The 27,947-nt window shown below is 41.9% G+C and overlaps 1 protein-coding gene across 2 annotated transcripts in view; it reads right to left on the reverse strand.

The window, feature by feature from the left end:
- Nucleotides 1-27,947, reverse strand: part of CHST11 (carbohydrate sulfotransferase 11) — a 258,138-nt gene that overhangs the window by 85,995 nt on the left and 144,196 nt on the right. For both annotated transcript variants that reach the window (XM_068276916.1, XM_068276915.1), the window contains exon 2: nt 17,257-17,342. In XM_068276916.1, coding sequence (XP_068133017.1) covers nt 17,257-17,342 — 86 coding nt within the window. The remainder of the gene's footprint in view (nt 1-17,256; nt 17,343-27,947) is intronic.

Below are 27,947 nucleotides of genomic sequence, written 5' to 3' on the forward strand. Positions count from 1 at the left end.
CCCTGGGAATAGAATACAAGGTCATCAAATTTGCAGCCAATGGAAGGTTTCCTGTTTGCTACAGTAATAATGCTCCGACACAAGGTCATATTTGCAACTTCAAAGCACAATACACCCTTTATCTGATAATGTGGAATAATGTCTCTTTGCTTGTGGTATGCACGGATATGATGCAATGAGACCACGCGCCAGAACCCCAAAGAAGAACATCTAATACACATTGCTGTTTGTATTGCAACAAGTATTGATCTGTATTGGTGCTTCTCCCCTGTCAATTTACTAATCCTACCCCATTTCCCCTTAAAGAGCCTAACAAAAATGTCATCCTGTTTTCTACCATCCTACAATGTCCTAAACGTATTCTAATGTGCTCTGGCTTACTGCAGCACTTTCTACTATCACCGTCTCCGTAATAAATCAATGTATCTTTCCCCTGTCGGACTTGTCGCCCTGTGTCTGGAAGGCTTCCAAGTTCTTCAGTGTTGTGGTTCTGTGATGCACGCCCCCCTCCAGGCCCCTCTATTCACACTGCCTGTGTGTTATTTAGATTAGGACAGCTTCTCTCTGCTCTCTTATCTTTTACAAGCTGGATAAATCGTCCTCTGAGCTGGCTGGGCTTTCACATACTGAGGAATTACAGACAGGCAGAGCTGTCTGCACCCTGCAGTAAGAAACAGCCTGTCACTATTCAGTGGATGAGAGCTGCAGGGGGAAAGAAACACACAAATGATCTCTTGAGATTCAAAAGAAAGGCTGTATACAGCCTGCTTGTGTATGGATGTATTTTCTATGTGTGGACATACTGTACATCAACCTACTTCCTGTTTTGTGGCCATTTTGTTTGTTTATAAACAAACTTTTTAACCACTTTACCCCCGGCGGTACGAATTTCTCCGTCCCTTTTTCCATCCTTTAACCCCCAGGGACGGAGAAATCTGTACCTTCCGCGCTACCGCCGCTGTCCGCGCTCCCACCGCTCGTGCGCGCGCACCCGCCGCTTGTGCACACCGCCGCCCGCTCGCCCGGAGATCAATGAACGGGAAAATCCATTCCCGTTCGTTGATCTAAGCCCCCGCAATGATCCGCTGCTTCTATTAGAAACAGCGCGATCATTGTGATTCTCCCAGCTTCCTACTGCTTCCTGTAAGCGTCCTTCCGGACGCTTACAGGTTGCATGTAAACAGACTCACTGTAGTCAACTACACCCTAAAGCATTTTACACATACAAATATATTGTATTACACAATAAATTAACTCATTACCTCCCACACTCCCCAATTTATTTATTTTTTTTGTAATTTAAAAAAAAAAATACAATAAAAAAAACAAAAAACATAAATAGTTACCCTTAGGGACTGAACTTTTAAAATATTTATGTCAAGAGGGTATAACACTGTTACTTTATAAACTACGGGCTTGTAATTTGGGATGGACGCAAAACTGAAAAAATGCATCTTTATTTCCAAATAAAATATTGGCGCCAAACATTGTGATAGGGACATAATTTAAACGGTTTTGTAACCGGGACAAATGGGCAAATACATTTCATGGGTTTTAATTACAGTAGCATGCATTATTTAAAAACTATAATGGCCGAAAACTGAAAAATATTTTTTTCCCACATTTTTTCCTATTTTCCGATTAAAACACATTTAGAATAAAATAATTCTTGGCATAATGTCCCACCTAAAGAAAGCCTAATTGGTGCCGAAAAAAACAAGATATAGTTCATTTCATTGCGATAAGTAATAATAAATTTATAGACGAATGAATGGATGGAGCGCTGAAAGGTGAAAATTGCTCTGGTGTTCAAGGGGTAAAACCCCTCAGTGGTGAAGTGGTTAAAACTGTTTTTTACCACTTAATGCGGCGGGGAGCGACGAAATTGTGACAGAGGGGAATAGGAGATGTCCCCTAACGCACTGGTATGTTTACTTTTGTGCGATTTTAACAATACAGATTCTCTTTAACATTATCCTCTTCCAGACGATACCCAACCTCCCCCTTCACATAACCTCCTCCCTTATGCCCAGTTCTAGCACCTTAACACCTAGCCCAAACTGCCTTATGTTAACCCATTTCTGGCAACTTAACCTAACCTTCCCCTAACAAACTAATTGCGGATGCCTAAACCCAACCTCCTCATTTAGCAATAACTCCTTCCCGATACCCAACATCCTATTTCTGGCATCTAGCACCAACATTCTAACAGCTAATGCCACCCTCTCCTACCCCATGACCTAACCATTGTCTGGTAGCTCCATTTTTTCAGTGGCTAGCTTACTCTCTGTGCCAACCTATAACACTTATTGGGAATCAAACAATGCTTCTCCTACGTGCACAACAATCAAAAGCTTATTAAGAGGGTGGGCCAAATCACATGGCCTAGCTTTAAAGTGCAATTTTCATTATTACAAGGTGGTTTTTCACCAAAATTACCAACTAAATATTCAAAGTGAAGCGTCATCAAATCACAGTTTAATTACTTTCCTACATTTACTCTACCTGATCTAACAACCTAGCCATATAATGTTCCAGAAGAGCATTCATATTATGCAAAATAGTACATAACCACTCTGCCCATACATGCTATGGAATCATACACAATGGTTGACAAGAAGGAGGAAAAAAAAAAAAATGGTTATAGGGCAAAACTATCTAAATGATCATTATGAAGGTGTTGCAGCATTTGTTTAATGTTTATCATTATTAGCGACATCATTCGTCTCCCCCTCTCTTCAGCAGCCCGGTGAGTAATATGCTTTAATTAGAGGCATTGCATAGCAGGCTGCACTAGGCGGCACAGTTTCATGTCTCAAAGCATTCTAGAGAGCACACACTGAAGCAGATGCCACATCAATCACACACATTGTACTATTACATCTACTATTACCGCAAAAGAATGGAATACAGGGAACAAGCGTGCTCACACAGCACAATAAAGATGGGCTAAAAATATCCCTTCAATGGATGAGATTCTAGAGTAAAAAGGGAGGAAAAAAAGCAATAGGCATATTTTGAAGGAATTAATTTTCTCTTATTGTAATCCTGTGTAGGACAATGCATATCTATCTATTGTTCCATGCAGCCGATATCTGGGTACATAGAACTTTTTATTTTTTGTACCTTGTTGCACTATTACAGTCAGAAAGACCTACAAAGAACCAATTATAGATCCCTATCGCTCCCCAGGAGGATCAATTAGTAATAAGATTGTCATACATTCACCTGACTTCAGACTTTAAACTCATTTATACTTCAGGTTGCACAGCTCACAAGAAGCTTTATACTTGCACTCAGATCTGAACAGACCTCTTACTACAGATCACTTTCACATACTAATTGCCACAAGTGAGGTACTACTTCAAGAAGCCATGATAATTGTTACAGACCAAGCATGAAGCTCTCAGATTTTTTTTTCTTAGCCACACAGGGTTTTAGAACCTACTATCACAGTACAACTGCATAGAAAGAGTCATTCAGAGCCCTCACATTGAGGGGGGGGAGAAGAAGAGGAACACAGCCTAGTTCTAAGTAAGATTGGGGCTTTACAAACATTTATCTCAGGTCACTTCAGGTACCCTTTAATGGAAGCCTAATTTCAATTACAAATAGCAAATAACCTTGCAAGTTTGGAGTGACAGAAAATATTCCCACTGAAGTCACTGGCTACTGCAGAAGCCTTCCTACCTGGAACACAAGCAGGAGAATTTCTGGTGCATCCAGTCAAACTAACTGTTTCATCTCTGGGATTAAATGCAGCAACATAAAGGTCGACACCACAGCATAAAGAAACTCAGTGGCTTCAACATTTGAATAACGAGATTTCAGGACAGTATCTAGACACACAAGTCAAGGCTTATATTTGTATCTGTCACTGCTATCACATACATTTTATTTTTTACAAATAACTTAAGGATTACTGTAAACATTATGATCTTCTACCTATTTTCAGAAAACGCAAATGAAAATTGAAGTTCAAGAAGATGTGTGTATAAAGTATATATGTGGGGTAAAAAAAGGAAAGATTTATTAAGGGCTCTTTCACATTAGGGCAGATTTTCTGCGTTTCAACGCAAAGGGTAAAGTTTGCGTTACCCAAGGTGAAATGAAAGTCCATAGACTTTCATTTTAGCTTTCACATATAACGCAGCCTTTTTGTGCGTTGCGTTACACTGCACCCAGGCGCAGTTTTTTGGCCGACACTAGCTTTATGCGTTACAATGTTAGTCAATGTAAAACGCACACTATGCGCGTTTTTAATCCGTTAACGCAGGCAATCAGTCCCAGAGTGCAACAGAGGAACAATGTAGAAAGTTGAAAAGTAAAAGAAAAAAAAATTACCTGCGTTTTTCTATGTGCTGTAACGCATTGAAAACGGATTAAAAACGCACACTCACTGCAGTGCAACGCATATCAAAACGCATTAAACCGCATACAACAAAACGTATGCTTTGAGCGTTCTCCAACGCAAGCTCTGATGTGAAAGAGCCCTTAGCATCATGTACATATCAATGGCAGAACAAGGTACACTAACATAGCATTACCTTGCAATACATGCCTACCCCAGCATTTCAGCAGCCTGTGCAGACATTTATACAAGTTATTATTCATTTTACTGTGGCTTCCTTATTGGCTTGCATTAGTTATATAGCCCTCACCTAGAGGAGGTGATCATCCCATCTTTTCTTTCAATTAAAGACATGGTAGCATGAATTATATGAAGCCTGCCATTTTTATTGCCTTCTAAAAAAAGCCTGCTACCTAGCCATCAGGCTGATCCCCTACCTTTAATACTTTCTAAATCACAAACAAAATGATCAAGCATATCAGGTGACAAGACTAGAGTCTTATTTCACTGACTGTAGTATTTTGTGAATCACTTCTGGAACAAATATACAAAGAACAACTCTGTGAATGTCAAGCACCGGGAGACTAGCTCAAATTCTGGTGGACATGTCTCAAGCTCAAAGCCTCTGGAGCAGGGTATATGGCTTGTTGCAAACTATTTCATGCTGTAATCAGGAAAAACCACTGGGAGGTCCTACTCCATAAAAAATGTATTAACAAAAAAACTGGGGAACTAAACACCACCCAGACCAAACTGGCTTCCTTTTCATTACTCACTGCCAATATGACTTGCCAAACACTAGAAAATATCCTACCATCAATATTGCTGAGGAAACAGAATCAACCCAGTCCTGGTAAATGAGAAACTAACCAGCAATCTCAGAGATACGCACAAAAAAGTCCAAAAGTTTTGCTCCCATGAATTCATTGGTACTCTTTGTATAGTGCGAACATGACCAAACCATAACACATTTCAGCTTCTGCTTTTTCTCGTTCTAGCTCTTACTCCAGGCTTTCCTCAATCCTAGGTTACTATTTGGGTATATTTTTTCCTCTTTCGGTAGGAGTTGGGCTGGTCCATGAATACTAGATTTACTTTGCCCAACTTGGCTCGGGTAGTTGGGCTGGGTGGGTTTACCCCAAGCCCACCCAATCTTGAATAATCTACTAGTGTTGAGAAAAGATTTAAAAAAAAAAAAAAAAAAAAAAACAGCTGTCTCGGTTTAAGCTGACCAGCACAACTCTGCTTTTGTTTGTGTTGAAAGAGTTAAACTTTTCTGGTTTACAAGGTTCCATGAAATGCGTAGTGCTTCTGTGAGGGCATTAAAATTGTATACGGGCATTCTGTTGTAGCCAATAATTAGAACCCAAATAATACATCTGTCCTGATAACAGGTACTGATGGCAGGTACTGACGGCAGGTTAGGTACCCAGAGGATGTCACTGTTAGAGGGAAGGGTAAATTTAGGAATAAGAAAGGGGTTCGCATTGGGGGAAGTTAGGGTTGGGAATCAGGAGGGGGTTTACACTTGGATCGTTAAGGTTAGGCATAAGGAACGCAAAAGGATTTTGATTAGGGACAACTGAGCGATGTGGGAGAAGCAACAAAAACAACAAAAGGATGATTGCATAACTAACATTAAGCGATCTGAAAGCACGATATTTTGTCTTGACATTTGTTATAAAGGTTATTCCTCATGTTACATTTGTTACTGTGATTACTATGTCTCCTAATTCTACGTATATTTTTTTCGAGTGTCGAAATTCGGTGTATACCATTGTCTGTATTATGTCCCCATGTTGGTTTCTTACTCTGTACAGCACCACAGAATAGATTGGTGTTTTATAAGATTGTCCACAGGTTACTTTATGGGTTGCCATCCATGGGTCTTGCATTTTTGTGAAAACACAGATAATTATCACTGTGCTTGAATAAAGTATTCTCTGCATTTGGAGTTCCGGAATCAGTCTTCTTCTTTCCATTGCACAAAGATAATTATAGCACAAAAAAATGTCAAAAGACCAACAACAAAAAAACAGACATTCAATATTATTACTTAAAGGGAACCAGAGACGAGGGGATCCTTAAAAATTAAAAAAGAGTTTATACATACCTGGGGCTTCCTCCAGCCCCATAAGCCTGGATCGCTCCCACGCCACCATCCTCCGCTGCCTCTATCGCCGGTACCGGGTCCTGTCACTTCCGCCGGACGCGACCAGTTGTACGCATGCACAGGGGCTCCCTCCGGCTTTGTATGCATGCGCCTGTGCAGTACGGAGGGAGTCGACTGGCCGAAATTATGGGACCCGGTACCGGCAGACAGAGGCAGCGGAGGATGTCTGTGTGGGAGCGATCCAGGCTTATGGGGCTGGAGGAAGCCCCAGGTGTGTATAAATCTATTTATTCTTCATCTCTGGTTCTCTTTAAAGAGACTCTGAAGTCTCTTTTTTTTACCTTCTATTGCCATAAAATACTCTTCAGCATTAATTTCCAAGTGGAATTGCCACTTCCCCGTGGCAGATGAGTTATTACTGCGAAATAGCCCTTCAAAGTTCCAGGGATCGCAGGGCTTTACTTCTTTGAAGAGGCAGGAGCTTTGCGCTGTAGCCAATCTCTGCGAATCTCCGCTTCTCCCCGGCCCTCTCAGTCTTCTTTCACTGAGAGGGGCGGGAAGGAGGTGGAGATCCGCAGAGATTGATTGCGGAGGAGGCAGAGCTACAGCGCAAAGCTCTGCCTTCCCAGGGCAGCATAATCTGTGACCTGCAAAGTCATGGAACTTTGCAGGTCTATTTCTCAGAAATAAATCGCTCATCTGCCACGGGGATGCAGCTATTCCACTTGGTAATTAATGCTGAAGAGGATTTTATGACTATATAAAAGGTAAAAAAAAAAAAAAAAAAAAAAATACCTCAGTCTCTTTAACCACTTCGCATCCAGACCTTGTTTCCCAATTATGGACCAGAAATAACTTTATCCCTACTTATGACACAGAAATTAAATATATATTGTTTTTTCAAGACAAACTAGGCTTTCATAATATGCCATTTTTTCCCTCCAATTTTTTTTTCTATGAATTTTAATGGGAAAAAAAACAAAACAAAAAAATAGAAAAAAAAGCAACATCTCAGTTTTACCAATTCCAGTTTAAAAAAGTGCTACTGTATTTTTCACTATGAACTGACAAAATAAGAATTTTTAACGGTAAAAATCAATCTCATTAGCTCAGGAAACCTATATTCCCTTTCACCAATTAGTGCTGCATCAGATAGTGCCAGAAATGTGCACAGGAGCAAGCCCAATCCTGCACAGCACTGCTTCTGCTACAAGACTTTTATCTACTGACTCGTGGCTTAGATGAAGTCACAGAGGACGTATATATACTGTAGTAATGGATAAAGTGCTTAAGCAATTTTAGATAGACTTTGCTTGGCTACCTAAAAATATATGCAAGAGGATAAAAAGATGTACATTAAAGCTAGTTTTATACTAGTAGTAGGAAGTGAGAAGGACAGCATCAAGAACAAGTAGGAAAAGAAAAAACAAAACACCATATCGCCATTACCATATGTATGATTGACCTTTTTTTGCATGCTTATTTCCCATTTAGGGAAATCCTTGCGTTGACCGACAGATCACCAAAGAAATGTCCGAAAGTCATTGTGTGCATTGTCAGCCTGATGTGGTGCTGACTGAATGTGGAAACAGTCATACAAATAGGTGTCTTTTTTCTTGCCTGTATTACCTTGTTGCTCTCCTGGTGACAGGAAACCACCACCGTTTTAACGTTAGTGTAAACTTGGTAAACTTAGCCCAAAGTATCCTACAACATCCCATCAATAGTTACCAACTTCCATCTCTCAGTTTAAAAGCATACTTGATGCATTGCCAATCCAGGGTGACCTGAGGTCATAAACCAAATGCGGTCAGCTTTACCAGACCAGCTCCTGTATCAGAGCAACATTGATGGAAAGTGATCAATTACACTGGTAGTGGAATAGCTGTCTAGATAGCATCTCACAGGTGGAAGATATGGCGGTTTTCTTTTGCCTTGTTAGGCTGATAGAATTCAAGCAGCTCTGCACTTGACTGTATTATATTTCAGGTTTGGGAATATATTAGTAGAGTTTTCCTCCAAACTGGAGAGGTTAAAACAGATCATTACATTTTTAGCAATAAGTAGCTGGGAAACGAGTTTCTCTCATTTCCCGAAATGGTGAAGAAGAAATGCACTGTATGAATAACATGACTACTGCTATATATGCCAATGATTTGCAGCCCCACATTGAAGCAGTGATTTTTCCCTGGTGCCATTTTTACATGGTAATATCAGAAACTGAAATATCGCCAGCTTTAGAAGAGGCCCAGATTAGGACAGATTTGTTGGTATCTTTATAACTCATGGAAAAAGTGCATTATACCCGGTGTGTAAATCAGGGGTTGGGAACCTATGGTTCGGGAGCCAGATGTGGCTCTTGATGGCTACATCTGGCTCACATACAAATCACTAGGGGTTGATTCACTAAGCTACACTGCTCAAGCAGCGCAGCTAAGTGTGGTAGTGCAAATAAAAATTTCAAAGTAGGTATGCTACTGCTTTAGCATGCACTACTAACTTACTTGCGCTAACCCAAAACGAATGGCTGCTCCAATTGTCCCACTCTGGACCCTGTCAGGTCCAGTGACTTTGTAGGATAAGAGCCCCGCACTTTGATTGGCCCAATAGCCTGCCTGTCACTTGACAGGCAGTCTATTGGGCCAAAGTGTGGGAATCTTGTCCTATAAAAGTGAATCAACCCCCAAGTCAGCTAGCAAATTGTACAAGCTTTTAGTTGGTATTTCTCCTGTCTGGGAGATTGCTGATGTTGCTGAAACCCAAGAGAAGCTGAAGATGTGTCTGACACTTCTGCTGCCCAGCGGATCAACTGTATACACATCACCATGGCAACAGGGACGTGAGTCCTCTGCTGCGCACTGTCCCAGTTTGAAACATATTGTGTGGCTCTTAGAATTACATTTTAAAATATGTTGCGTTTATGGCTCTCAGCCAGAAAGGTCCCTGACCCCTGGTGTAAAGCAATGCAAGTATGAAATGAGATTCACGTGATTTTTCAAACTGGCTACTTTCCTTAATTAGCATCATGTCTCCAACTGTAAAATCCAGTCATTTAGCCTATTTAAAAGGAGAAAAGTAGTCTCTCTGCTGTTTGGTATCACCACATGTCCCACAGCAAACATGGAGCAGAGAAAGTAATGAAGAGAGCTCAGTTAAAGGGAAAGAGGCCCCCTGGTATGTATAAAATGGATTAAAACCAGTTTAAAATCGGAAAAGGTGAGGTAGCTTACCTCAATAACAAAATTCTTGTATGAACAAAATATTATTTAGCACAGGCAACGCGTTTCGCGTGTCTCAGCCCATTTCCTCAGGTCACAGTGCCAATTAGAAGAAAACGAATAGCAAAGGGAGCCTATCTGGAGAGAGCTGTCTGAGGAAATCAGAAATACAAGCATAGACAAGCATGTTAAAAGGTAAAGGCCTTACAAGACCATTACCAGCTTGAGGTTTCTGTTGCAGCTGCTGCAAATTAAGCTATTTAAGGTCCATAAAAAAAAATAGCTAGTGGTTGGCACTTGGGTTGGATCAAAGAGGTACCGACCTAGCCATAGTGACTGATTATTGAGTTTAGGTGCTACATGAACGATAAATTCTATATAAAATAGCTCAAATAGTTATTTCAAGTTAAATAAAGGTATAAATAAATGTTAAAAGCAATTATACACAAATGTTACGTACACCTAACAAATGTAAGTTAATGGGTACTTATTTATTGTATTTTTAAAGCGCCAACATATTACGCAGTGCTGGACATTAGTTAAGGTTACAGACAATATTTAGGGGTTACATACAGCAATATGACAGAATCCGTTTTATTTCGCCAAGTACAGCAAGAGCTATAATCGGAATTATTTGTGGTACACATGGCATAGACAGAGTATAAGAGACGCACAACGCGTACAATTTAGAAATGCAGTAGTCAGTTTGTATCGGGCATTGCACTGCTGTGCCAATACAGTCCGGTAAATAATAAAGATGCTGGTAAAGGCCCCGAGTCCATTTTCGGATAAGAACCAAGGCTAGGGGACCGGCTGACCAACCCAGCAATTAGAAATGCAGGCCAGGCAGGGAGAGGTTGGAGTTCAGTAACCGAACAGCTTGGGGGAAGAAGGTGTTCTTCCGCCTGGTGGTTTTGGATGGTATAGTCCTGTAGCGACGGCCCAACGGGAGGAGCTTGAAGTAGTGGCTGCCTGGGTGAGAGGGGTCATGGGAGATCATGGTGGCCCTCTTCCTCATCCTAGCGGAGTGGAGGAGATCAAGAGGTGGAAGAGGAGATCCGATGATCTTCTCTGCGTCCGTTATGACTCTCTGCAGTTTGTTTGTCGCTGGCTAACGCGCCAGCATACCAAACAATGACTGAGGAGCAGAGGATGGATTCTATGGTGGCATTATAGATGCTGGTCAGAAGCTCCCTGGGTATGCCAAATCTCTTCAGTTGGCGCAGGAAGAACAACCTCTGCTGGGATTTCTTCTGAATTTTGGTGGCGTTTTGCCCCCATTTCAGGTTTGCCCCCAATACAGGACAACAAGAAAAACCAGATCACGCAGCACAGTATGAGTACAAGGTAACGTGTAGGCTTTTATCCCTCTAGCCGGGGATCAGGCACAAAGGCAGCGGGATTCTTCCTTCACTCTGATGGTTGTTGGCAGGCAACGAGCGGCTCTGAAGTTGTACACCCTGTCTGTGTGCGAGTCCGCTATATGCGGTTGCACAAACAGATTGTGGTGGATTTCAAAGCATCAGCTCCAGGATTGAGGGATCTAAAAGCAAAGCTCCACGCTGCTCCATGAGTCTTGCACAGGCAGTTCACGGGCAGTTGGAGTGGTAGTATAGTGTTAAGATTTATTAAAATATATTTTAATAAATCTTAACACTATACGGCAGCCGCCGTTTCTTCTTTCCTACACGCATTGCTGCATTATAATCAGACTACCACTCCAACTGCCCGTGAACTGCCTGTGCAAGACTCATGGAGCAGCGTGGAGCTTTGCTTTTAGATCCCTCAATCCTGGAGCTGATGCTTTGAAATCCACCACAATCTGTGCAACCGCATATAGCGGACTCGCACACAGACAGGGTGTACAACTTCAGAGCCGCTCGTTGCCTGCCAACAACCATCCGAGTGAAGGAGGAATCCAGCTGCCTTTGTGCCTGATCCCTGGCTAGAGGGATAAAAGCCTACACACTGGCTACTCCTGTACAGGCTCGCCAGCAACTTCTAGAGGTGAGATTATTCTGAATTCACGCAATCTACTGCTGTACTGTTCCCCTGAGTGCGCTCTGTCTCTTCTTGTCTCAAATACAGATACTTTTGCCACCGAGGTGGATACCAAGAGCAGCACCTTTATCCTTCCCCTCTTCTACCCTGCCACACTGATCGCTCCTTCTGTTTGCCGGAAGTAAACCGCCTGCTTCTTTTCCAAATACCTGAGTACAAGGTAATGCTTAGTCACTCAAAGGGAGCATGGAGATTAGGCAAGTCAAGTTCATTCAAATGCATAGCATGGGTGTATGGTAGTGGAGGTGCGTGATCAGGTAGGACACAAAAGGAGGAGGACCCTGCCCGAAAGGCTTACAATCTAGAGGGAGAGGTAGGGACATGAAAGGTAGGGGACCAGAGTTCTGCTGCGGGTTTAGAGCACCAGTGAGGGGTGGTAGGCCATAGTAAAACGGTGAGTACTTGGGATGGTGTTATTCACAGTAGAGGGTACTCCATAAACCACATCCTTCATAAAGGGGTAGAGCATTTCAAAATGTTTTGTCAAATTGCATCAGCTCTGTATCAACACCATACACCAACACCATCTTTTTTCAAGAAGTCAGACCAGGTTTAAGGTGAGTTTGTGTAACTGTTAGACTACAGTTAAGGTTAACCGTGTTAGATGTTTAAAATAAATAAAAGCATTTATCATAGGTTAGTGTTAAGAAATGGTTACAGGTTTAAAGTTCGGGTTGGAGTAGAAATTATTGTTAGGCTGGGGTGAAGATTAGGGTCAGGGTAGTACAGACAAAAAGACAGGCCATGATGATAAGGGCTGACATTTTGGTACAGAGATTACATAGCCCTCACCCAGAAAAGAGGAATTTTCATCATCCTAATAGGGCAGGGCTGTCTAACTCGCTATAGCCATGCTAGATTTAAATATAAAATACAATTGTGGGATATCTTAAAAAGTGATTTTTTTTAGGAGAAGGAGGATAGATACAATTGTTTTTCTCATCAGTTTATTTTCACCTCAGATTTAAATTTAAATGAAAATGTCCAGAGGTAGCTTTACTGCCATATTGTGCATTCATTGCATAGATTAGCATCTATCAAGCCTTAACATGTGGGAGATGTGAGCTCAGAAATAATGTACCACCATGTAATTATAGTAGTACTGAAGCTTGCTCATCATCTGGCACTGCACCTGGTGCCCTGGTTACTGAAACGCTACAGTACATCATGCATCTGCAATCACTGTGATAGAATATATTTTCATACAGAACAAATGGAAGGAATGGTACATGTAACAAGCTGTAAAATGTCAGGTTTACTTTTTATAAGCCAATTTAAATAATTTAGACAATGCACTTGGACAGATCTATTACCCTGATACACAGATCTGCACAAACTCCGTACTCAAATTTATGAAAAATGAATATTACATAATGTAATGGAAGTAGAGTGTAAAATACAGGAAATATGGATGTACCTAACAAATAGAACATCACGAGTATGAAGGATTGCCATAATGGACAATAAATTGGAGCCTCTGTGCTCTGCACTGCCACACACTTGACTCATCCCATAATTCACTCCTATTACATGCTGTCTTGCAGCAGTGATGGCTGTGGACTATTTACAGTATGTAGACATAATACAGTGGATAGGGCATGAGAGACATTAAAGAGAATCTGTATTGTTAAAATCGCACAAAAGTATACATGCCAGTGCGTTAGGGGACATCTATTACCCTCTGTCACAATTTTGCCGCTCCCCGCCGCATTAAAAGTAGTCAAAAACAGTTTTAAAAAGTTTGTTTGTAAACAAACAACATGGCCACCAAAACAGGAAGTAGGTTGATGTACAGTATGTCCACACATAGAAAATACATCCATACAAAAGCAGGCTGTATACAGCTTTCCTTTTGACTCTTAAGAGATCATTTGTGTTTCTTTCCCCCTTCAGCTCACTGAAGAGTTACAAGCTGATTGTTTGTTTACTCTTGCAGACAGCTCTGCCTGGTTGTCTGTAATTCTGCAGTATGTAATCCTGCAGTATGTGACTCATCAGTGTGTGAACAGAGGATTTATCCAGCTTGTAAAAGATGAGAGCAGAGAAAAGCTGGCTAATGTAAATAACACACACACACAGGGGAGTGTGCATAGAGGGGGTATGCATAGCAGATCACACTGAAGAGTTGGCAGCCTTCCAGACACAGGATGACAAGTCCGACAGGGGAAAGATAAGCTGATTTATTACAGAGATGGTGATAGTATAAAGTGCTGCAGTAAGCCAGAGCACATTATAATAGGTTTAGGAACCTGTAGGATGGTAGAAAACACAATGACATTTTTGTTACAGAGTCCCTTTAAAAAAAATGCAGTCATATAGTAAGACCTCATGGATTTTGCACTTAGGGGCAGATATATAAAACTGCAGATTGCTTTGGCTACAAATTCAAAGGGTATTCAACGGACTTTCCTATTTGGATCAAAGCAAATTTATAAAGCAATAGGTTTCCACTGTGAGTTTCCAGACTATTTGTCATTCAGATATTAGTTTGGAGATCTCAATATGTGAGAATTTTCTGTACTTTATAAATTCATTTCGCAAACAGACCAAATTCCAAAACTCAGTCTGAATTCTCTGTTCACTCTCTCCAGAAGGTCCCGTTTCCAATTGCTGGTGTGTGGTTTCAGGCTCATCTTTTTGTGTGGCGCCTTCACGACACCAAAAGCATTTACACAGGACACAAAAAAAATGGTTTAAGTATTCCACAGCCACCTGATGTAATTTATTGCATGAACGGGAATAAGCATTGTGTTGTCAGTGGGTTTTCTGCTCAGGTGAAAGAAAAACATATTAGATGGAAAGGACCTATTGATTTTAACATGGCTGTCAGTTCTAATGCATTTTTCTTGCGTCGAAAAATGCTGACAGACAGTTCTAGCGAAAGTGGGCCTGTAAGGGTGCACACCTTTTTTTAATCTGCCTTGATCTTAAAGGGAACCCAAAGGGAGAAGTATATGGAGGGTGCCATATTCTTTTTTTTTTTTTTTTTTAATGATACCAGTTGCCTTGCAAATCTTCTGGAACAGCATCAGGTTTTTAGTGTACAGCAGTTTTTGGACAACAGGAGCAGAATCGAATGAAAGGGATTCCATGTAATACTATCATAGATTACAGACCATGCTGAGAACTGTTCCGTACCTGTTCTGTGATGGAGGTAAACTTTAAAGATCTCCACCATTACCACATAAGCCTCATTTCATGAAAACCATCTCTTTTGTTAAAGTCTATTTGTCACGTGTATGCCTTCTATGGGTCAATATGCCTCATGCAGTACCAGCACACATTTCTGGAATCCCAGGTTACTGTACAATTCCTGCACACAGACAGATTTGAATACAAGGCTTGACACGTTGCATTCTAGCATCTCTCGAACAATAAAAATAAAGTCCCATGTGATCTTGTTGAACTAGGTCAATATGTGAAGTATGTCTAATGCTGGGAATACACGGTTCGTTTTTGCCTTCGTTTAAACCTTCGATTCGTTCGGTAAACGAATCGAGTGTTGAAAACGTATGTGAAAATAGTCATAATCTCATTATAGTTTCGATTAATAGACCCCAAAAACGAACGACTAGTGATCGAACATGTTTGATATTATCTCTCTTTATCCATCTAATCGAGCCATTGGTAGGCTTGATGGCTGTTCAGATCGATTATATATTCGTTTATGCTAGTCCGTCCCTGTAAAAAGGGATTTTCGTTTCGTTTCTTTGCAGCCTTCGATCATTGGAAAAACGAAACCATCAGAATCGAAAAAAAAACGAAACCGTGGGTGGTGATATTAACCGTATGACCGATTATTTTGGGATCGAAAAGGACAAAAGGCACAATCGAAACGAAGGTTTAAACGAAGGCAAAAACGAACCGTGTATTCCCAGCATGAGAAGACAAAGAGCCCACAGTATTGTTTAGAGAAACTATTGAGACAAGAAGCTCAGACAATGGCAGAGGGCATTCCCATCAGCTGCAGAGCACACATTTTCTACTGAGAACATATGCAAGGCATGTCTCCAGGGCTCTGTCTGTCTAATGACTGCAACAGTGATCCTATGAATTGAGACTCTGCTAAGTGAGTGTTAATGGATGAGAGTGAATGACATACTATTTTATTTATCACAGACCTTCTCCACTGGTCTTCAAACACACAGAAAAAACAGGTCTACTACAATGAAATTGTAATTACACCAGAACTAAACTCAGACTCTACAGTAATGCTCAGTTTATATTTACAGGAGCTGCTGAAGAGCTCGACCCTCAGACACCATTCATGCTGTTTTTCCAGTGAGTGAGCAGGAGATGGTCTCACTCTCTCATTGGCGAGTCAGGTAAGCAGAAGTTTTCAACATCATGTAACCCCAATTCAGCTACCCAGGTGCCAGCAGCATGAGGAATGACACTACTAAACACCGCCATCATGACTTTCACTGCACATGTTTATTTTCCAAATGGGTGGAGTTTATGATGCACACTGATGCAATGTACAAAAGGAAATCTGATAATTATCCCCTGGGCTCGGACCTTGTCAAATCCAGCCTAAACCATTAAAAAGCAGAATAGGCTCCGTATCTAGCCTTAAAAACAGATTAATAAAGAGTTCATTTCTACTCAAAGGCTTAAAAATGTCCACATCTCTCTTCATGTAAGCAGTAAGACAGCAGGCTCTCCTTATCTGTAAATGAAAGCCTTACCTACATTTGTGTACCTTGCGGAAGGGAGAGAGTATTGGAGTAAGAAAAAAAAATCGGGGTGGGGGGGGGTGGGGGGGGGGGTGTTTTGGGGGGTTGGATTGTTTCACGCAAATAAGTTAGGCAGAACATTCCATATTTTTTTTTCTAATAATAAATGTGCATGAAAAAGATATACAAGTACAATGGGAAGAGTAAAGCCCAGTCTCCATCATTCCTTCACAAAGGTACAATAAGTTAATAGTTTGAAACATAAAAAAGAAGGTGGATATTTGGCTCTATTGGCACCCACATTTCCCTCCCCTCGCCCCATCTCTTCCCCAGCTCCGCCTGCTCTACTGACAGCAGAATGGGATGCGAGTAGAGGGGGAAGCAGCAGATCTATTGGATCAAAAGATTATCTCTGTTATACAGTATTTAACTTTTCTAAGCAGTTAAAGCTGTAGTAAGCACCTTACAACACACTTTTCCATCTACCAATGTTTAACATTACGCAATACATTGTTTGGCTTCTCCATAATTACCGAAATGATGCTATAAATTAGTAGAGACACCTCTTTTAAAAGACAAGGACAGATATAGAGAGTCCTATGCATCCTTTATAATAATGCACTGCATAATATGTCAGCTAAATAGAAATACAGGCAACAAATAAGGATCCTTATACTTAGCATTTAGGCCTTCTACAATTATATAGGTAAAATATATTCATTCAATTATATTCCTAAAATAAATGCAACAAAACTTAAAAAAAGTGAAAAAAAAGTGAACGTGAATAAGGCAAATGCTTTACATCATATAAAGCAGAATGTGCATACACTCCCTTACCTGTGTCGGATTGTAGAGTTCCTGGAGCGGACTGCGCGACCCCTTCCGACAGCAGATTTCCATCCCAAAAGGATTTCTGTGCATTACTAGAAAGATAAAAAGGAAAAAAGAGACAAGGTTACTTTGGGTACCGTAATCAATTCATCTGTATACCACATGGCTAGTAGTTACTGAACATGAAATAAAATGAGCATGGCTGAAGGGAAAAAAATGAAATAAAACATTGCCACATTCCTTCAACTTCATCTTCAAGTTTACTTACAAGATCACATGTACAACAACATAACTGATGAACATAACTCATTAACACACTTACTAGAACTCATTAAGGCCTGGGCCACACTAGCTCCGGGTGCGGGACGCATCCGCGGTCCGGGCTCCGATTTTCAAAACCCGGAACGCAAACGGATCCGTGCTGCCTTTTTTGCAGCACACGTTTTGGATCCGCTTGCGTTTTTTGTTTTTTTTTTTGCTAGAGGGGGTAGCAGCCAGGACGGGGGGCTGCGGGCAAAGCGGCGGCCAGGGGGGTCACATCCCCCCCCCCCCTTGCTCACCTGGGTGCCCCCCGTCCCCGCTCCCCCTCCAGCTCGCATATAATGTAATAATTTGTACCTAATGAAGTTCGGCGAGCCGGGCACTTCCGCCCACACCGCTCGCCGTCACTTCCTGCAATGTCGCCCTCTGTATTTCAGTGGGCGGCATCGCAGGAAGTGACGGCGAGCGGTGTGGGCGGAAGTGCCCGGCTCGCCGAACTTCATTAGGTACAAATTATTACATTATATGCGAGCTGGAGGGGGAGCGGGGAGGGGGGCACCCAGGTGAGCAAGGGGGGGGGGTGGATGTGACCCCCCCTGGCCGCCGCTTTGCCCGCAGCCCCCCGTCCTGGCTGCTACCCCCTTCAGCATGGCGGCCCCCTCCTTCACCATGGGACACTGGAAACTGATCCGTTTCCAGTGTCCCAAAATGTCAGTGAAGAGGGAGGCCCGTTTCCCCATTGATTTTCACTACCCGTACGTGTATACGGGTCCGTGAAAAATGCTGCAAGTCCGGACTCAGCGTTCCGGGTTTAAAAACGTATTCCGCGGATCGCACGCGGATACGTTTTTAACTTGAGTGTGTGCTGTTCCTATTTTTAACATTGGTATCCGTGGCTACGTTTTTCGTCCGGGACAAAAAACGTAGCTACGGATACGTTTTTAAATTAAGTGTGAACTAGCCCTAACACAAGAACATTGCTTGAGTAAAACCCAGACTTATGGCAAGCCAACCACCACCATGAAGGTACTTGAATTACTCAATGCTATACTGTCCCAAACTTGTGATAGACCAATTCCTTTCTCATGCAGAGTATATTTGGGCAAATTTACGGCAATATTTTTTATGTTGCATTACTGGTTTTAAAGTCCATAATAAAAGCACCTATGAGAATTTGCAGTCAATTGCATGTTAGGTTTGGTTTAGTATTGATCACATTTTTTTCTTATCCTTGTGCTTTGTAAAAAAAAAAAAAAGAAAAAAAATGTACAAAAAATTACAGATGGTCAAGTAGATGCCAATAATGCTAGTTTTCAAGCGTACATCATGGAAATTGTATGTACCTTGGAGTTGGACCAATCAAAAGCGACAAGTGCATTTGGTTGGCCCAATTTTAAGACGCAGACAATTTGCATGAAATTTGTATAAAGGCAGGGATTATTTGAACCTCATTGGCAGTTTCTAAACACAATAAATCAATTGTTAACCTCCTCAGCGGTATGGACGAATATATACGTCCATCACCGCCGGAGGTCGCCGCTCAGGCCCTGCTGGGCCGATATTTGCGAAATAAAAAGCAGCACACGCAGCCGGCACTTTGCCAGCCGCGTGTGCTGCCTGATCGCCGCTGCCCTGCAGCGATCCGCCGCGAGCAGCGGCGAAAGAGGGTCCCCCCCAGCCGCCCGAGCCCTGCGCAGCCGGAACAAAAGTTCCGGCCAGCGCTAAGGGCTGGATCGGAGGCGGCTGACGTCAGGACGTCGGCTGACGTCCATGACGTCACTCCGCTCGTCGCTATGGCGACGATGTAAGAAAAACAAGGAAGGCTGCTCATTGCGGCCTTCCTTGTTTATTCTGGTCGCCGGAGGCGATCAGAATGACGCTTCCAGAGCGCCCTCTAGTGGGCTTTCATGCAGCCAACTTTCAGTTGGCTGCATGAAACAGTTTTTTTTTTATTTAAAAAAACCCCTCCCGCAGCCGCCCTGGCGATCTTAATAGAACGCCAGGGAGGTTAATTTTCAGGTTAGGCTTTTAATCTATAAAACAGAGTTCTTTGAATACCCCTCTACTTATAATCTACGTGATTGCTTTAACAAATCCTTCACTTAATTATACAACTGTGTCCCCAAAGATTGCACTTTATCCTAATCAGTATCTAATACCCCCTCTCTCACATGAGAAACCGTTACCTTAGAGCATCGGGGGAGGGGGGGGGATGTGTGGCTGATATTGTGGTGAAACACTTCCCACAGTGTGATGTCATGACCGTTTCTGATCTGTGAACCTTGTTGCATTGTAGAAAATAACAGCGGTTTCCAACTGCCAAGCAACCAGTATCTCCCTCTGTGCATATGTAGAACTATAAAAAAACACAACCTTTTGCCTATTGCAATGTTAGTAGGTGTGTCATAGATCGTGGCAGTTGTTGCTGTTTAGTGTTTTTCTTGTCTGCCATAAGTAGATGCTTATGTGCAGGCTGATCGTGGATCAAACAACATGAACTAATTACATGGTTAATAACGATCATTTCTTCATCTCTCTTCCATATAACTTCTCACTTTGCAATCTACAGATTTATCCCCCCCCCCCCCTTTTTTTTTCCCTGGAAAGTTCCTCTGTAAGTCCTCTTTCACAGTGCGACGTTAAAGTCGCACGTAAGAAAAGGTTTTAACGTGGACTAACGTACAGCAATACTATGTCTGTGCAACATTCACAGTGCACACGTTGCGTTTGTGTGTAACGTGTAGCATTATTCGAAAGTGCTGCATGCTGTGCGTTATACATGTTATTAACTGCATTGAACTGTTTGCACGTGCTCAGTAATGACTTGGAAGCATACTTTTCATTGCCTTAATGCTCTACTGTATGCGACAATAACGGGGCATTAAGTTGAGTTGTGAGTTTTTGGAACGTTACTTAGTTTGCATTGAGACTTTAACGTCGCATCAAAACGCAACGTCCCACTGTGAAAGTAGCCTAAAGGGAACCTGAAGCGAGGAAAATTTAAAAACAAACACATGACGTAGCTGCAAATTAATATTACATACTAAGCTCACTGTCTGTTCCTCTCAGAGGCTCACCATTTTCTTCTTACAGTGATCCCTTCAAATTCTGACAATATTTTGTCAGAACTGAAATATACTAGTTGCTGTCAGTTATATATCAGCAGCTGTCAGTTACAACTGAATGTGCAACGTAATGTCCATGTTTCCCTATGGCTCAAGTGGGCAATATAACAGTTTAAACTGTGTGCTGACCAGGAACATGTTAGGAGGTAATGGCCATTTTTAAAATGGAAGACGGAGAATTCCACTGATCACAGTGCACAAATGGGACGCAGGAAAGGAGAAAGATCGAGGAGTAGACTACACAGGAGGTAAGTATGACCGGTGTATGACCTTATCAGTTCAGGTTCTCTTTAACAACATTAAAAAACGCATTAAAAAAAGCAAATTAACCAAATATTCTGATATATCATCTCCCAACAAATTACTTTCAAAATACTCTTCTCCAATTTCTTCTTTGTGCAATCACCCAGTCCCAGACAATAGTAGAATTATATAAATACAAATGGTCAAATGCATAAAAATATTCAGATGGGCACTGACTTAAAACAAAATATGAGCAATGAGAATAGAACACAGAGAAAATGTGCCTCATATGGTCTCATTCATCAAGAATAAGGCGGTCGCCCAGGAAAACTATTCAGAATTTCATTTTTATCTGAAATCTGATTGGCTGATCTAAGCAACTCTCATACACCAGCTTTCTTCAGACCTGTCTGGATAAATTGCCTCAGCATCTCCAGAGAACAATTAGAAAGTGGAAGCAGAGCTATAAAACCCTGATCTAGCAGGCTGGCTTCTCTGATGACACGTAGAACATCTATAAATGAAATCATTGCAGGCATCCCTTATTCTGTTCACTCAAGTAATCATATATCTGCTAATAACATCTTAATCTTCCTGTGGATGCCTGCTGAGCACGAGATGCGCAAAATCATTGTCTCCAATCAACTGATTGAATCACTGTAGTGCACGCCATTGCAGATTTATGGTGATGAGAAATCTATGTTTCAGATTTAGCCAATTAGCAGACCTATATGATTTAATGATGGGAAGATAAGGTAATCCCACACATGATTAGACATTTTTTTTATAGGCTACAGCTGAATTGTTTCATTTCAAAACTTAGAATGCCTTTTGAGAAACCCATTTCTAAGAAAGCCGACCTGTCTCTTCAGGTTAGGATGTTCATCAGCTCTGGGGTGCCATCCTATATTAGGGAGACGTATACTGGAACTGACAATGTCCTCAGGTGGCAAGTGCTGCTGTCACACTGACCTCTCTGTCTCCCCATGGAGCATTTTGGCAGCAATTATCTTCTATGTACAAAGCTGCTGCCAAGAAAGGCCCATAACTTCTAGCGATCCTCCTCTAATCTGATATCTGAGCCTAGCTTGCAGCCAACACCTTTTTATAGGCCTGAAAAGCAGGGTTTTAATTGTAGTACAGTAATAAGCAATCGTTTGGCATGGGAGTATACAACTGTGCAGTAATTAGCAAAGATATCCTGAAAGATTTATAAGATAGTGGAAATGCTACAGCTTGTAGGATCATTAATAATTTCAACAGTTAACACTTTAATTAAAGGGATTATACACCGTTAGAATGATGAGCAATTAGCAAAAAGCACAACGGTCCCTAGCAACCAATCAGAATTTCTTATTGCTCAGTTCATGCCACTGTATTCTATTAACAACTTTTTATTGAATAAAGGCGACATTCCTTTTCAGACACATAAAACAGCACTTCTGCCATAATTCTTTATATAGAAAATGTGAGCCTCGTGTATGAGGAAAGATGGAGACTGCCCACAGCGAGAGCAATCAGATTCATATCTTCAGACGTGCAGTAATAAATAACAGTTGGCATCTCATTTGTTGCTGTGGCCCATGCTCATATTTTCCCTCAGTCTGCAAGGATCTGTCAGCCCTGCTAAGTGTTACACACTGAAATATAGGTCAGTATTCAAGCCAACAGGTTATTATTAACTTAAAACAGAGCCTAACCTGTGAGTTTCCTTGCAAGCCCTGGACAGATTTCTTTCAACGTTTACAGGTTCTTGGAACCATTAAACATAAGTGGGAAGTCATTTACTTACATATGGCACAAAGCTGGGCTATAGCAACTAAGGAGGATTACAAAAAAAATAGTTATCTGAAGACTTCAATGAAAATTGCACCTCAAAAGCGATTGGTTCCAGATATATAAGCTAATGCAATATGCAAATAGTGATACTTTCTTGAAAAAGCTGATACTGGTTTTAAAGACCACCTGAAGTGAGAGGGATATAGAGGCTGTCATGTTTATATCCTTTTAAACAGTACCAGTTGCGTGGCTGTCCTGATGATATCCTTGGGTGCAGTAGTGGCAACTGCACACAAGCATGCAGCTAATCCAGTCAGACCTCAAACATCTGATCTGCAGGCTTGATCAGAGTCTATGGCTAAAAGTATTAGAGGCAGAACTTAAGCAGGACTGCCAGGCAATGGGCATTGTTCAAAAGGAAATATACCTCCACATCCCCTTTCACATCAGGTGTTCTTTAGACCCCTTTTAAATTTTACCGCTTCAAGTCACGTCATTCTCCCCCTCTACAGCGGAGCTCATCGCAGTGACCATTAAAGTCAGTGAAACATGACACTTCCTGCGGTGCGATACAATGAGATGGAAGTGCTCCGGGTGCTACAGAAGTAACATACAAAGCTGCAATGCGTTTCCTTGCAACTCCAGGAAGTGCACTGGAAGTTGCGTGTAGCTTTTTTCTGATCGCACTACAGCTATAACGCGCAAAATTACTTTACGGCTGTGGTATGGTACAATTGTTCCAAATCACAGTGCTACCGAAGTGCACTAGCGTAAAAGCACCTTCATTTTTCCACTTCCTAAGCTACGTTATCAGTCCCTTAGCAGAGCTTCACAGCAATTGCTGGGAGAATGTTGGACAACCCCAAGTAGAAATGCTACAATAACTTTCTATGACACAGACATTCACATGGCGTCACATATGGCAGATACTGCATTCAGCCTATTTTTGTCATTTCTTGTTCTAATGTACTGTAATACACTTGTATGAAAGTCTGTTACAGTTCAGAAATCGTAACAAACTGTAACAGCGTTTTCTGTACCAAATGTTCGTAAATGTATGGAAAGCATCCTGCTGGCCCAACATACAGGAAATGGACCAAAATGCACCTTGAACTGTCACGGATCATTTCCCTTGTTTTCTGGGAAATTTGACTTCTCTCAAAAGTTTTCTCACATTGCAGTCAAACAAGTGGTAAAGACGATATGGTGTTACATACATTGCAATTTCATATTTTTAAGATGCTAGCATGAATCTAATCTCTTTAAATGCTTAAAAACAAGAAGAAAATCGAGAGCCCAATATGGTGCAGTATTGTTAGGTAAAATGAAGAGTTCAATACAATTTTATGTTATATACTCACAAACACGGGTTACCCATAGGCAACCACTTTAAATGCAGGTGGGGAGCATTAGGACCTGACCCCACTCAGGTTAAGAAGTCGCTCTCTGTAGATAGTAGATGGGGATGCACCCCTCCACCCAGGGTGGACTAGAAGATCAGCAAAAGCTCGGTATACAGAGGCGCCAGAGTAGAGTAAAACGTTTTAAAAAACGTTTAAAAGCAGAGGGGGATGTTAGGGTGGACTTACCTCCCTCTTACAAAAAAGAAAACTCACTCGAGTCTCAATAAAACAGAATTGACAAATAATTTATTCAACTCCACAAATGCAACGCGTTTCGCGGGCGTGACCCCGCTTCCTCAGGCAAAAATGGGAGCACAACTCAGTGGGTCAAGCAGTAGGTTTGAGCGCCTCTGTTAATCTCTTTAAAGTTACTCTTGGCTTAGTTAAGACGGGCTGCTCTGGTTCCCATCCCACTTCTCTTCCATTTTTACTTTCAGTTCTGCAGCATATATTTCTGAAAAGCCAACTATGTAAAGTGGTTTACAGTGATAACTCTGGTTATAGGGTTTATCTTTATACTCTAAAGCTTCTATCAACCCAACTTATGACAGATGTACGCATTTCCAGATAGCAGCTGATTGTAATTAGTACTGTCCTGACTCCTCCACTCCCCAAACCCCCTGCGCTGCATCCCAGGATCATTAACATCACTTTTTTACCATCCCCATTCCTTCTCAATCATTCACTCAGTCGAGACATGTCCCAGTTTTCCGTCACCAGATAACACTGTTGGGTCTTAAAGGATAACGCGTGGAGTTACAAATGTTGACATTCAACTTCATGAAACTGCAGAAGAAAGGTGTTTCAGGCAGGCAGCCAGGAGGCTAAACTGTCCAACAAGTGCACAGTTCAGCCTCCCGTGCTAAAAGGGGCCTAACCCTCACCTGCCTGTACATCATACACGTAGGTCAGTAAATCAGATTACTAATAACAATAGGACTTTGAACTGCAGGAGTAGATTAAAAAAAAAAAGTGCTAAACAGACAGGCCACCCAATTTGAGTTCATTTTAGTCTTTATTTTGATTAGAGGTTACATTAATGCCGGTTTTACACCTGTCCATAACTTTGTGGTTCCGATACTCCGCCCCCATGGCAAACAAAAACCAGATTCCCATGTCCCTACAGCAGACTCCACTGACACGGTCATATGCATAGTGCCGCACCCCATCCAATGGCTTATTTCCTGCTGGACAGGAAGTACATCACTGGGATTCCACGGTTTTCTCGTCCTAATAACGATGTTCCATAAATGTGCGCTGCCACCAACATATTAAAATTTTCTGTGTCGCTCTTTGACTTACATTCATTCTGCCACCGCTGCATCCCTGCGGAAATCCACTGTGGACTTTGTGGCGGGTCGGAGGCTGACCGGGAACTTCCATAACGATGCATTTAGTGTGCTGGGCCCCATTGCATTACATTGTTGTTGCGTTACCCTGCGGAAAAACAGGTTAATGCAACGCACACTTAGGCCTCGTTCATATCAGGGACGTTTCTGTGCGCTTTTCACAGCGCATTCAGCAAGGTATTGATTTTCCCATGTAATTAAATGTGCCTGGTTCACATCGATGCACTGCGCTGAGCAGCGTTACAAAAATGTAGTGTTGCCAGCATTTCTGTGCTTGGAGCTGTAAAGCGCACATCAATGCAAGTGAATGGGTGCGCTTTTTTAGTGCATAGAAGCGCATACAAGCGCGTAGAAGTGCGTGCTTTTTTTTTTACCCCATATTGGAAAAAAATGCATATGAAAACAACTTGACAACTGCTACAATAAGAAAAACTGGTTTTAAAAAAATTTTGAGTTTTTTTAACACACGCTTTTACACGTTTCTCAGCGCAACAGATTTGAAAGAGGCCTTATAAGGCAATTGTAAAAGGGGCCTTGAACAAAATCTGATAACAAATCTGATGACAAATATTGCATATTCTAGCTCGCCCCTCATTGTGTTTCTGATAATCATGAAGTGTCATGCTAATAATTTCTCTGTTATGGAGAGAGACTGCATTAATACAAATCACCGTGTTTACAGTCAGTTCTCTTTATTGCACTCTTAACTGTTGCATTATAATAGCTCATTCTATTTCCGAGAGATATTAAAAGTACCTGCTGAAAATAGAAACAGCTTTGTAGCTTGACGCACTAATCAAAGTGCCTTTTTATGGGTTACATCACAAACGACACTCGCATCCATACTCTGTTTCTCTGGAGAAAGAGGGAAATATCATATAAAGGCTAATGAGATACCAGAGGCTGAATGACAAATAAAAACATCCAACACAGACTGAATAAATAGCATGGAAATTAAGATTAAATTAAAGCCAAGCAAGCAGTAGAATCCTAGGAATAAAAAAAGTACTGTCATAGCCGGACTTTGACCTGAGCGACCGGAGCGGTCGCTCAGGGCGCAGGCTTCCAAGGGGCATCTATAGCTGGCTAATTATACTGAGGGCACCTACACCTTACTTCCTGTACTGGGGCCACCTATAGCTGGCTACCTATACTGAGGGAGGGCACCTACTCCTGGCTACCTATACTGAGGGAGGGCACCTACTCCTGGCTACCTATACTGAGGGAGGGCACCTACACCTGACTTCCTGTACTGGGGCCACCTATAGCTGGCTACCTATACTGAGGGAGGCCACCTCCTCCTGGCTACCTATACTGAGGGCACCTACTCCTGACTTCCTACACTGGGGGCACATATAGCTGGCTACCTATACTGAGGGAGGGCACCGACTCCTGGCTACCTATACTGAGGGCACCAACACCTGGCTACCTATACTGGAGGCACCTACGCCTGGCTACCTATGGTGGAGACCTACAACTGACTTCTTATACTAGGGGCACCTATGCTTTGATACCTATATTGAGGGCACCTACACATGAGATCCTATACTGGGGGCACCTATACCTGGCTACCTACCTATACTGAGTCAGACAGCATTTTTTGGGGGGAGGGGGATGCGCACAGCGGCTATAACGCGTGGTGAAAATTGTCGGTGCTGTGCTATCATTCCATTTGGGGGGGGAGGGGGTTAGCTGTCCCACTGATTCCTGAAAGGTTCTAGCGTTCATTTTTAAGTTTATTTAGGATAATGCACTCTTTCCATCCATTTTGTGATCATTAGTAGTATTTTTCTATTATACATATGTGATGTATCACGGACATCTGAGCATTTGTCACGACTTCAAAAAGGTTGGAAATCACTGTCCTATGAGGTAACTCAGGAAAAAAAAAAGTGTGTGTGTGTGTGTGTGTGTGTGTGTGTGTGTGTGTGTGTGTGTGTGTGTGTGTGTGTGTGTGTGTGTGTGTGTGTGTGTGTGTGTGTGTGTGTGTGTGTGTGTGTGTGTGTGTGCGCTCAGGGCGCTGTGAAACCTAAGGCCGGCCCTGAGTACAGTACTTGTTGAACACAGTTTAACTTTGTAAATATTCCTCCTCAGACTGTGTATAATAGGATTATTCATAAAGAAAGTGTCAATTCATTAAATTTGGCAGGAGACATGGGTGTAACTTCAGCGACACGGGCCCCCAAGCAAAATTATCATTGTGGGGCCCCCAGACCTAATATAAACACACCTCCCGTTATGGCCTTTCTCGCAAGATAAGAGCAGTCATAAAATCTACCCTATTTTGGGACAAATTATTTTGATAACCTTCTTGCTTGCTGGAGGCTTAGCATCCTATTGATAAGGTGTGAAAAACCACTCCAATGAGAAGACTCGATAGAAAAGTTATTTAATCAGGGTTAACCTAGCTTTCTTGCCCCATGTGACTTGATTCTGATGTCTGCAGTGGTGCAAATGCTACGGACTGACATCAGCATGGGGTGTGCCTGAATTTTCATCATACAAATGTGCAGACCCTGTACGTGCCAAGCCCAATT

Source organism: Hyperolius riggenbachi, chromosome 3 (assembly GCF_040937935.1).
Source record: "Hyperolius riggenbachi isolate aHypRig1 chromosome 3, aHypRig1.pri, whole genome shotgun sequence".
NCBI classification, from domain to species: domain Eukaryota; kingdom Metazoa; phylum Chordata; class Amphibia; order Anura; family Hyperoliidae; genus Hyperolius; species Hyperolius riggenbachi.